General features: G+C 40.5%; 2 protein-coding genes and 1 long non-coding RNA gene across 5 annotated transcripts in view; 2 read left to right on the top strand and 1 right to left on the bottom strand.

Annotated features, from left to right (window-relative positions):
• The window catches only part of LOC137977623 (uncharacterized), a 6390-nt gene extending 6068 nt beyond the window's left edge, over positions 1 to 322 (top strand). The window contains exon 4 of the long non-coding RNA XR_011117849.1: positions 25 to 322. This is a non-coding gene — a long non-coding RNA (uncharacterized lncRNA). The remainder of the gene's footprint in view (positions 1 to 24) is intronic.
• LOC137977792 (uncharacterized) overlaps positions 1 to 12500 on the top strand; it is a 65434-nt gene that overhangs the window by 30478 nt on the left and 22456 nt on the right. The gene's annotated exons all lie outside the window — the stretch shown is intronic.
• The window catches only part of LOC137977797 (uncharacterized), a 36128-nt gene continuing 30999 nt past the window's right edge, over positions 7372 to 12500 (bottom strand). For both annotated transcript variants that reach the window (XM_068825136.1, XM_068825137.1), the window contains exons 3-4: positions 8870 to 9142; positions 7372 to 7855 (exon numbers count right to left, since the gene is read on the bottom strand). In XM_068825136.1, the coding sequence (XP_068681237.1) occupies positions 7742 to 7855; positions 8870 to 9142 (387 nt within the window). In that variant the 3' untranslated portion in view covers positions 7372 to 7741. The remainder of the gene's footprint in view (positions 7856 to 8869; positions 9143 to 12500) is intronic.

Here is a 12500-nt window from a genome sequence, read left to right as displayed (position 1 = left end):
ACAGTTTCTTTTTGTCGTTTGCAGGCTATCCTCAAGAGAGATGCCTTCACATCTATGATGTGCATGAATGCAGAGCTCTGTTTGATCTTTATTGGTTTCTCAATGTCCTGTTCCAGCCCAGGACCGTGATAACTTGACTCCTAGCTACAGCAAGACTCACAGTGGACTTAGTGAAGAATAAGTATTAAAGGAAATTGTGTTTTAAGCCCTTGCATGTATGGACAGCGTTTTTGGACATTTTAAATTGGCCTTTTCATTGTGAGGCGTCAGATGGTTGGAAAAAACCATGCAAAAAAGGAAATTCCATTGATGTGCTGTAATATTTCCCGTTGCTTTAGCGTATATGTAATGCAAGGTTTTTTGGTTTAAATAAAACTGGTCAATTGACCTTGCTGTGGTTAGTAATTACATTTTACATTCGATAATAACGAGAAGTACTGTTGGGGCAACGTGCCATGATAATTATACAAAAGTTTCTCTTTTGGAGTATAAGTCCAAATGTTACTCTTTGAGTTTTGTTTTCTGGCCCAGCTGGGTTGAACGACGAAGCAAACCTCGCTCCACTTTCGTTTAATGCAATTGGAGAGAATTCTGGGTAGGGGCTATCGCTTAAGGTCAAGATAGCGCGGCTAAGGGGTCACACAGTTCGAAGCTCTCTTCCACAGTTTGCCTAAACGAATAAAAGGCCAAACGAAATTGCCCAGAAATAATAATTAAAATTACAAAATTAGGTACACTGAACGAGGTGTCGGTCTAAAATGAACACCGACATGATATTAATATAGTCCTCCATCGTACCCACATTGCGCATTGATTGGTTTGCAGAAATATCTCATTTCTTGCTATTTTCGTATTCACTCAAAAGGCCAGAAGTTCTCTAAGCTTGGAACCAATCTTTGAAGACACAGGTAACGACGACGTATGTGCAAATGATGGTGGACGAACAAAAGGAAATAAAGAAAAAACTTTTGTTTCTATTCACCGACATAGCAGTGATGACGTCACGGGAAACCCATCTATGTTTCTTTGACTTAGCTACACCGCAAATAGACACTTTTTTAACTTAAGCTTAGGAGAAATTTTGGTTTTGCTTTTGACGTCATTGTACGACCGTCCCGTCCGTCCCTTTAATTCTTCATGTAAGCCAGTAGGCGAAATAACGCGATCCTAGAACCCGCGTTTTTTGGCGGGAAGTTGCGTGGGCTGGAACCAGTGTTTTTTAGAAAGACGTTGTATGGCCAGCTTACTGCATTAATAGGTGGTTTGCAACCAGTCTCGAGAGACACAGATAACAATGCTGAAATGTACAATTGCTGGTGGACGAACAAAAGGAGCTAATCTTTTGTTTTCGTCCACCAACATGTCGGCGATGACGGAACGTGGAAACCACCTATAGGGAGTTTAAGAAACCACGACGGCTACGGCGACGAAAACGTCACTTCAAACTATTAGGTGGAGCTATCCTAAGTGTTTCACGATGTTTCCACTTTGTTTAAGCTGTACGATATGGGCGAAGTATGCTATAACCAGATGAGTATGTACGGATTTGAAGCAAAGAGAGAGAAGGAAAGATCCACTGTTGTTTGTCCATGTTGTCGTCAAAACCTGAAAATTGGTCATTTTGCGTTGTTGTTTTGTAAAGTATGAGAGACAAATGTACAAAAATGCAAGAGTACATAATATTAAGAAAACAAGGAAAACTAGAGGGGAGGCTATTATCCGGGGGGGGGGGGGGGGGTGATTTTATTTTGTTTCCAAGTAGATGGGCCTATAATCAGGGGGAGGTTTATAACCAGAATTTCACGGTATAACTCAGTGACAAACAAAGAGTAATGCGACGAGCAGCAGAAGAAAGAACAGGCACGTGCACGAGAAAACAGGAGAAGAAAGAGAAAGGAACTTTATCGAAGTGGCTAATCATTCTAGCGCCGGAGCGCTACTTGGGGACACTGTAAAGTAAAATTAACAATTAACGAAAATCAAGTCAAATGTTGGTTTTTGAAGAGAGGGAAAAACCGGAGTACCCGGAGAAAAATCGCTCGGAGCAGAATACAAAAAATAGGAGTCCCTGTTTGCATGATTGTGACAAAGCTGAATACATATTATTCCCAATGTTTATAATTTAAACCAAGTCAACTGAAGAGGTTATTGGATTCCTGAAATTGTAAACAAGTGCCGACAGAGACATTGCCACACGTTGTGTGCCTGCATTTGCCGTACCAAATACTTCAACATTACCTTGACTGTATGGTGCGGCAATAGTTTTACTTGGATCAACAATTCCTAGACCTGGGTTGTTTGTACGTCATTTGCGAGTCGAATTAACTCGACAGAAATGTAAAAGCGATACAAATAGATCTTTATAAAGCCACAGATGATTAATTTGTTACATTTCATAAATGTGAACCAAACTTTTCAATACTGGCAAATAAATGGCCTCTAAGTAAAACAAAAGTAAGACAGAAAACCAGAATTTTCCCCTTGAAGCATCCTCTAAATTCCTTTGCCACCAAATAAATCAACAGAATGCTTATCAACGACTAGTCTGTATTGTTGAAAGAATTCCCCATTTTGACTTCGTCGCATACCCATACTGTAGCTTAAGTAACAGTAGTTCTAAGAACAGTTCAGATTGCTAAAAGTCGGATCAGCTTTTCTCAGGTATTCTCAGTTTCCCTCAAAGATGCTCTAAGGTTCTCAAAGATCACTAGGAGCCAGCTGAGATGACCGGCTTGTTGATGGCGATCAGTTTGAATGACCTTTATGTCGATCCCCGCTCTCGTGCAAAGTGCTTATTTGTAAAACAAATTAGACAATATATATATAATTTTGTTTTTAGTGTCAACAACTTACCTTTGGCTCCACAATCGAAAAAGATTTATTGGCCGTTTTTATGCTAGAGACGTTAAAGTCGTCAAGACGCTTTTTACGTCTGAGACGTTAAAGCCGTCTGTTATAAAAACGGGACGCATAAAAGTAGACAAACTAACGGAAAAAAAACAACATTTTTCGAAAAAAATGGTTAGGTTCTATTATCGGAAGACACTGGGCACGAGCAAACTCGGCACCAAATAAACGTTAACACACGAATGTATGAGCAAATAAACGTGGCAAAATTGCAGCTTCTCAAATTTATGTCTCGACGTCGCCTGGAAGGACAGATGCAAATATTTTTTTGTGACAGAAATCAGTCTAGGAATCAGCATTTTCTGGTGATGAACAAGGAACTAGATTTAGCCTCGGCGCATGGCTTGTTTGTCTTGTCGACCAGGAGTGCAAGGAAGGAACGAAGTGCAGATTAACAAAGGACTCAGGGCTAAATGCGTCCAAGTTAGGGCGTCGCGTTTTTATACTAGACGCATTTAACGTCTGAGACATTAAAGTCGTCTGTTAAGTGCGTCTCAACGACGCACTTAAAACAAGACGTTAAAGTCGTCAGACGTTAAATGCGTCTGTCTTATTTCTCGTTTCTATACCAGACGTTAAAGTCGTCTTGAGACGACTTTAACGTCTTTAGCATAAAAAGGGCCATTCTAACAGCTCGATCCGTACGACCCGGGCCGTAATAAAAAAAAAAAAAACGTTTTGAAATGAACCACAGCGGTGTTGACGGAAATAAATTTTTAATTTACTAACTTTTAATTAAACCTTTAAGCCTCATTATAAATCGAATATATGTCAATTTTAGGAACAAAATCAAAATTTAACAACGTGAAGGTAACCGGAATGCAACAAAGCGGAGGCTCAGAGTTCATCTTCTCTGTCATTGTTATATATCTTGATTTCTAGTTTACGGCGGCAAGGCTTCCTGCACTTAATTCTCTCAGTAGTTATTATTCCGTTTTCTTTCATAACTTTGTGTTTGAAGTAGTACAGGGTTCTGCGAGAGTACATAATATTAAGAAAACAAGGAAAACTAGAGGGGAGTCTATTATCCGGGGGGGGGGGGGGGGGCACTTATAACCGGATGATTTTTTTTTGTTTCCAAGTAGATGGGCCTATAACCAGGGGGAGGCTTATAACCAGAATTTTACGGTAAAACTCAGTGACAAACAAAGAGTAATGCGTCGAGCAGCGAAAGAAAGAACAAACACGAGCACGAGAAAACAGGAGAAGAAAAGGAAAGGAAAGCAACTTTATCGAAGTGTCTAATCATTCTAGCGCTGGAGCGCTACTTGGGGACACTGTAAACTGAAATTAACAATTAACGCAAATCAAGTCAAATGTTGGTGTTTGAAGAGAGGGAAAAACCGGAGTACCCGGAAAAAAATCGCTCGGAGTAGAGTAAAGAACCAACAATCTCAACCCACATATGACGCCGAGTCTTGGTCACTCGTATTGTTGTGAAAGTTCTCAAATTGCACTCGCCTACGGCTCGCACAATTTTGAGAACTTAGAAAACATCACTCGTGCTTAAAGACTAAATGGATTTGTTTTGTTTCTTTTTTTTAAATAGATTGTTTGGAAGGGAACTACACAACTAGGAGTTGCCATGGCGACAAAGAAATCCAACAAACTGACCGAGACCTATATAGTCGCCCGATATTTCCCTCAGGGGAACATCGTAGAGCGTTTTCCAGCGAATGTAGCACAAGCCTACACTTAAAACAAGTCACTTTTACTTGCTTTTCTAACAGCCCCTTTTCCAAGTTGCTGCGTGCCTCAGTTTCAAAGCGAGTACTGGTGCACAACCATGCAAATGGAAATAAGTTGCGCATTCTTATGCAAATCAAACAAATTCTCACCGCAAATTTTTTTTTAATATCTGAGCATCAAGACTCACTTCGAAACAGAGACAAACAGCAACTCGGAAATTGCCTATTGCCAATTGCATTTGCTTTTGATGAAACTAGCTATATAATCTCTCGTCATGTTAACTCGCAATTCTTTGTAGGGTACGTAAGCTTGGATGGCTGTAATGGTACATGTAGTCTTGATGTGAGATTTGTCAATTCGAAACCAAGAATATGTACTTTCATTTTGTTTTGCATGAGAAAACAAATACAGCCAAAAGGAGGCTGTTTCGTTTAATTACTTGTTTTAGAGGAGGGTCCATTAAGAGAAACAAGGGTTATTAAGAGGTAAATGTCTAGTGTGGCCCATGGGATAAAGGAATCTTTGCAAATGTTATTGCAGCATTTTGTGTTACAGCAAACACGTTTGTCTACAGAAGGCATCGATGAATTGACTTTTGAAGTCAGAAGAACTTGTCAGTCAAGCTGTAACCTCCCAAAATTAATAAGGCGTTCTCCTTTTTATAATTAACGAATTATCAGCAAACAAAAAGTGAGAGAGTATATTGAGTCTTCATAAATATTTACGCTGCATGCTCCATGCATAAAGACTACGCCGTTGGCAAGGTGTTGCTTTAGGCGAACTCTGTTTGCTGCGGGGACACAAGTAATATTACCTTTTTGAAGGTCTTTATTACAAAACCTAATTCAAGTAACAAGTAAAGCTATGATCCTCGCAGTTATGGACACAATTTTAGCAATTACGTAGAGAAGCCTGAAAAATTCAGGACTTCAACAGGGTTTGAACCATTGACCTTGCGATAACGGTGCGACACTCTAACCAACTGAGCTATGAAGCCACTGACGTTGGGAGCTGGTCATTTGTGGGCTCTAATGTTCCCGTTCGGAATGAATCAATGAACGAAATGATGTACGAAATGAGTCATATACTGAACTGCGGATATGAAACAAATGAGCCCACAAATGGTCAGCTCCCAACTTCAGTGGCCACATAACTCAATTGGTTAGAGCTTCGCACCGTTATCGTGAGGTCACGGGTTCAAACCCAGTTGAAGTCCTGAATTTTTCAGGCTTCTCTACGCTATGTACGCAATTGGTAAAATTGCGTCCATAACTGCGAGGATCATAGCTTTACTTGATACTTGAATTAGTTTTTGTAATAAGACCTTCAAAAAGGCACTGACTTAGTAAATCAGCCTGCAAAAGAAACGATAACATGTCGTACATTATGTTTCTAAGACAAGTGAGACACTTACCATCGTCTTCCTCCATTTTTCCTTCTCTGAGCGTGGGAAAGTGCGCCTGCGTTGTTTCGGCACAGTCCGAGAGGCAAAAAAAACGCAAGCGGGGAAACATATCGCCCAGGGGTGAACTCTTCTCTGTAACACATTTTTATATTCTTTTGTTGCGAGGAAATGTAAAATTATCATCCGAAGTTTTGTTATCCTACCCAGACTACTCACGGGCAGAGTGAATAATTTATATCCTTTTAAAAAAGACTTTCCTCTCCTCCCTCGTTTTGTAATAATGCGTATATTCCGCTTTTCAAAATATTCAATATTTTCCGTGGTTTAGAATATTCCATGTATTCCGTATTTTAGAATATTCCATGTATTCCCCAATTCCGCCACTCCACCATTCTCCCAATAGGATCACCCGGTTTCTGATGTCGCCATGTTGGACGGCTGCTATTTTAAGCAGACTTTGATTCCATGCTTTACCTCCCTCGTTTAATTCAACGCTTTAGACTGCTCGTGGCTATTATAAAACCCCGCAAATTACAGCCGCTTCGTGCAGCTAGCTTCCGATCGGTGAAAACAGTTCATGCTTAGCTATAGAGTTCGCTTGACGTAGTTCCACTGATGTATCAGCTACTCGAATTGGCCTTCCTTGCGTAGAACGACAGTTTTCAGGGTTTGTTTGTTTGTTTGTTTGACGTTTAGACTTGAATCATTCTGGAATCACTGTGAACTTTCACCCTATGAGAAAGCGCATGAAACATTTTCACCTGCTCAATCATTCTGTAATATTTACCTTTAGTCAATCAGTTTATTTATTGTCTTCATGCATAACTTGAATTTAGTTCTACAGGGAGTCTAAATTGAAGAACTGTCAATAACGGCTTGTCGTCACTAGCTAGCTAGTGCTTAGCTAATTGCTGAGAATTAATTGCTCAAAATTGTAACTGCAAGCATAGAAATAAGTCGTTTTTAACAGAGATGCCTAAGAACGAGGTCTGCAACTGATAAATTTTGCTAATAGATGAGACTCTAGCGCTCAAATCCAGACCCTCGCGCTCAGAAGCATAGCTTCTTCTCAGTTGTCGTCGATCTGTTTGCGTGGCTGCACTTGTCTGGTAGTTCGATACCCATAAGCTTAAATTTTATATTTTGACAGTCGACCTGCGAGGTTCGAAACTTCATTAACTGTGAGAAATGACAGATTCTCTATAACTGTTGACACCACAGTGATCGTATCCCGCTGAAATACGTGGAATATGTCGATATCGCGTAATATTGATCTGCATTCACCTGGGATGCGACTTGCAATTATACAATGGTGGAGAGAGGGTTGACAGGGTTTTCTGGGCTGAACAGATATGTTAGGACTTTGAGAATATGCGTCACCTCTTTATTGATTATTGCCACACTTTTTATTGCGATAATTTTACTAACAATTAAGTTTATTTTGGTAGCGATGAACAATAAAACGTTAGAGAAACAGTGCTAAGGGGTAAATCGCTAAGTTACATTTGTTGCAAAAAAAAAAAAAAAGCATATGTTCAATTCAACAAATCGAATGTGGTTTAGCGTGGTCTGTACTCTTATCGACAACATCACGCGTCATCACTGGTCAAAATGCTTTGGACTCACCAGGCGCAGCCGAGTGAGTCCACAACATTTTGACCACTGAGATGACGCGTATCGTTGTCGATAGGAGTACAGATTACGCTAAACATAATAACTGTGAAAAAGCAAGCAAGACAGCTACTGAAGGGCATTGTAGCTGGGTGGTGGAATACCAATCATCGGCTGAGCTGCCGTATAGGTCGGCAACAATGGGATTTGTCCGTGTCCAAACTGGTTATTCACATTTCTTGCCTGAAAGTTCAATTAAAAGGAAAATTATATTTCAACAGCTTTACATTGAGCCATGCCAATCACGGTTAGCATTTGAACTGGAAAAAAAGGCCGTGAAATATGACGGGCGGACGACTTGAATGACTGACTGATTAATTAATTGATTAATCTTTTCTATAGCAAAATTCTTGATCGCGATTGGTTCTCCGCGCGCCTATTTGTAACGTAATCGGCGCCCGACCACCTGGATGTCAAATTACAGGTATCCAAATATTACAAGTTTTTGTAATTGGATACCTGTAATCGGATACCCACGTGACTCTCACGCCAATTACGTGCGCTTTAATGTCGTCCTTCTTAATGTTTCCTATTTTTATCGTTCTAGTAGTTCTGGAATATGTCAACCCAATTATGGAATACCACTGCGCTAGTCATAAGCCACAAGTACGCATTGCAGGCCGTTTTATTAAAATTTATAGCAAGCGCTACTGACTTTTTCGCTCAAGCAAGTCTCCCAAAGACGTTTTTAATTTCGAAATTTGTTAAAAATACTATTTATAAGTAATTGGACCGGGATACGTAATTGCACAAAGTTTGAGAGAGACAAAAAGAAGATTTGAGACGTTGTTACTCTTTAGAGCACTTCTGTTTTGTTTAAGTCTTGTTAGTGACTGTAATGACCGCAAATCGTAGATTTTGGGTAATGGTTCTTTTCCGTTAGCTGTAATTTCTTTTCGTAAGTCATTACATTTTTGCAATTGTATTACCTATGTTTATTGCGCTCGTTCGATTTTGAAATTACTCGCCCGATTACTCCCTGAATTGTACTCCACTCGGTGCAATTACCATTACTAACTGATAGTGAATACAGTGGCCAACGCAATCAATGCGAAACGCGCGCAACGCGTGATGGAAAAGTTGGGTGTAATACCATCGGTATTCAAAGCTTTAATTGTATTCTAACTGGCTGAATTTTTTATGCCATGGTATGAAAGTTATTTGTCGTGTCCCTAAAAGAAATATTACTTGACATACCTGACTGACTTGATTCTCTTGGGGGGGCTGGAAGAGAGAATCACTTATCCAAGCAGCACAAACGGCAAGGGCAACCTCAGTGATGCAAAATATTGCAACCAAGGAGCTTATTGCTACCGCAGTATTTTCCTGGTCGGTGAGTTTAAGAGCTGCGTCCTTCCTCGTCCTCAATGGGTTGACGGCCAGTACTCTATTCACAGTCCATATATATTGAAACGCTGTTATGCCTGATACTATGACGCTTGTCATGCTCACGGAGCTCACGGCGTTAATCTGAAAAGAATTAAAATCGAGGCGACTTCAGAGTAAACCCCTCCTTCAAGGAAAAATAATATATAGATTTAGCTAAGCCTAAAAGCAGAGCTCCTGACTACAATAAGTTAACGTGGCTCTAGCCTGCGATCCAATAGAAAACCAGTAACTGTGCAGTGGCGAACTTGAAATAAAATGTGAACCTGAGCCCGCGATATGGTCACGTGATACTGGTCAGCAGATACCTTGTTTTGACAGGTGCCAATTGACCATAGCATGGATGTTAAATATCAAAATATCCAACATCGAGGCAGCATGCATCGGTCGACCTTCTAGTGGCTGGAGTACGGCCGTCATGTAGCGCGTCGTCGTCGTATTTATCGTAGGGCGCAGGCATCAGCGATCCACGCCTCTTAACACAATGAGAAAAGTTGCTTGCTTGCAGCCTAAAATTCCCACGGGACTTAAATATATGACATTTGCTCCCAGACTACTAGCCATGTTAAAGTTAACCATGAAAAAAGAATTGTCTACGCATGCATGTGGTTCTGTTCCTATAGTTATGGTGCTCCGCTTGGCGTTCCAGCTCCGCTCTTTATTTTATCAAAATATAATTGTTGCCAGAAAAACGTGTCGTTTTTGTATCACGAGAAAAGGGCGATTTTTCGAGATATTTAAGTGGATAAAATATTTGTCCCGTTTTATGTATGGAGGTAAATCGGAATTCTACCTCACTGTCACGTGACCTGAGATTCCATGAGATATGCGCTTCGTATGTACCGATCACTTGATGCGTTTGATTCATGGTCGCCGGTCGCCTCCGTTTCTTTGATGTTTTTGAAGTTAAGTTTCTTTTTCTTCTAGCACTCACTGTGTACTGTCTTTCTTTTCTGTGGTAGTGGAGCTATCTTATGCAATCTTCCTTAATTTTGGAATGGGCGACGAAGGAACGTCAACACACGTGCTCGTAGATCACAGGAATGCTGAAAATGAGCTCGAAGGGCTACAACTTACAAAGTCGGATTAATTTAAGCAGAGCTCGTCGAAGACCAAAGTTCCTAGTCAGGAGGTTAAGCGGAGAGAACCAGCCAAAAGATTTCACGTGGAAGAGAACCAGTTGCTTGACGTGGTCGAGTTGTTTGCTGAATCCATTTAGGCGAACTTTACGGTTCTTACCGAGAGCATGATTAACAGCTTTCAGAAGCTCGTAGAGAATTTAAAGGTGATGAATGATAACATTATGTCTCTCGTTCACTGGCCTGAAGGTGAGCTTTCTGAAGATATATCAGGACAGGTTGTCGTTAACGAAGCTAGCGAAGGTTTTGAGAAGCATCCGAACGATGGGAAAAAGGCTGACGAGTCAGCTACAGGCCAGGTAGAGCCTTCAAGTAAAAGGAAAAGAGGTGATGAGTCAGCTGCGGAGGAGGGAAATTCTACTTCTACTCCCAACAAAATTCTTTCTAGCCTCGAGAAGAAGGCAAATGCGCAGGAAGCTACAGGCCCGAAGAAAAATGATATCTTGGCTTCTCACGTAACGGCCGTTATGCGGCAAAAGCCCGAAGAAGAAGGTGAGAAAAATTCATTGCAGAAAATTCGCAGACCTGAGAACTGTCCAAGCATGTCAAAAATAACTGTTAATCAGGTTATTTGGGATCGAGTTTTGGCTGAGGCCAGAACAGGCGATGTGAAAATGCAACGAGTTCAGAATGCGTTGGATAAAGGAACTACAAATGTAGCTTTAATAGCAGATCTTGTCTTGAAGAGCTCTGAAGACAAGGACAACTTAGATACCACTGCTTTGTTGGACAAACTATGGAAGCTAACCGAAGACTCGTTGAGCTGCTTAGGATTAGCCAACTGGGAATTGGTTCAGAGACTCTGGGAGGCATCGAAGCCTCAAATTATGCTCATTTGTGTGCTCAAAAAGTCAAGTTTACTGACTCTCTGTTTGGAGATGACATTACCAAGCAAATCAAAGATATCACAGATGATAATAAAGTTACTCATAAGCTGTTGGACAAAAACAAATCTTGGCACAGAGCCTCCCATGCAAACAGGGGCTCTGGTAGTGGTCGTGCAGGTTTTCGAGGGTCCTCCTTTCGAGGACGAGGTACAAGAACATCCAACCAATCCTGCACAACAACCTACATCAGGCCAAATCACAACCAGGAAACATTTGAGAACTAATTCAGAAGCCTCAGCTAAATACAGTTCAATGTGTTCTTCAGACCTAAGAAAGATGGGAGCTTTAGAATGATTCTTAACCTCAAAAATTTAAACTTGCATATTGAATACAATAAATTCAAGATGGATACTCTGCAGTCCATATTGAAGTTAGTAACTCCTGGTTGTTATATGGCAACAATTGATTTAAAAGATGCATACTATTCAGTTCTACTCGCACAGGAACATCCTAAATATCTTCTTGTCATTTGGAGGAGTAAACTCTACCAATATACTTGTTTTCCTAATGGGCTTTCATCTGCCCCACGCCTATTCACCAAGCTAATGAAACCTTGTTATGCGCATCTAAGGTGTCAAGGGCATATTGTGTCTGGTTATATTGATGACACTTATCTTCAGCAGCAGTTATTCAACGATGCCCTTAACTCTTTTAATGCTTGCAAGAGTTTGTTTTCTAGTCTGGGTTTGCTGATTCACCCTGAAAAGTGTTTGCACATTCCCAGTCAAATAGTGACTGTTTTGGAATTTATCATTAATTCTCTTGAAATGACTATTTCCCTTACAACTGAAAAGAAGACAAGTTTGTTCGAGCTCTGTCACGAAACTATGCAGAGTGACCAGATTAAAATACGAGACCTAGCCAGACTTATTGGGAAATTAGTATCCAGTTTTCCCGGTGTGGCTTATGGCCCTCTTTTCTATCGTGATTTAGAAATGACCAAAACTGAAGCTCTTAAACTAAAAAGAGGCAATTATGATGGAACCATGGTCCTTTCTGATGACATAAAGTCAGAATTACAATGGTGGGTTGATAATCTGGCGACAGCTACTTCCCCAATTTCAAATGTCAATCCTTATATAGTTATTGATACTGATGGCTCTTTAATTGGCTGGGGGGCTGTTTTTAATGCAGTTACAGTGCAGGGTAGTATTACACTATCAGATGTATGCTATGCCGAAGGGGACATTAATGCGCTTGCACGTTTAGCAATTAAATATGGTCTCCAACCCGGCCTTTGCTTCAATCATTAAGAATAGGCATATCTTAGTACGTTGTGATAACTCAACAGCAGTATCTTATATTTCCATGGGAGGTACTCACTCTAGGCTATGCAATGCAATTGCAAAAGAAATATATAGTTGTGGTCCATGACTAAAGGTATATGGATAACCATCACCCACATTCGTGGCAAAG

Source organism: Montipora foliosa, chromosome 11, assembly GCF_036669935.1.
Source record: "Montipora foliosa isolate CH-2021 chromosome 11, ASM3666993v2, whole genome shotgun sequence".
Lineage (NCBI taxonomy): Eukaryota > Metazoa > Cnidaria > Anthozoa > Scleractinia > Acroporidae > Montipora > Montipora foliosa.
This window is presented reverse-complemented; position numbering and strand designations above follow the sequence as displayed.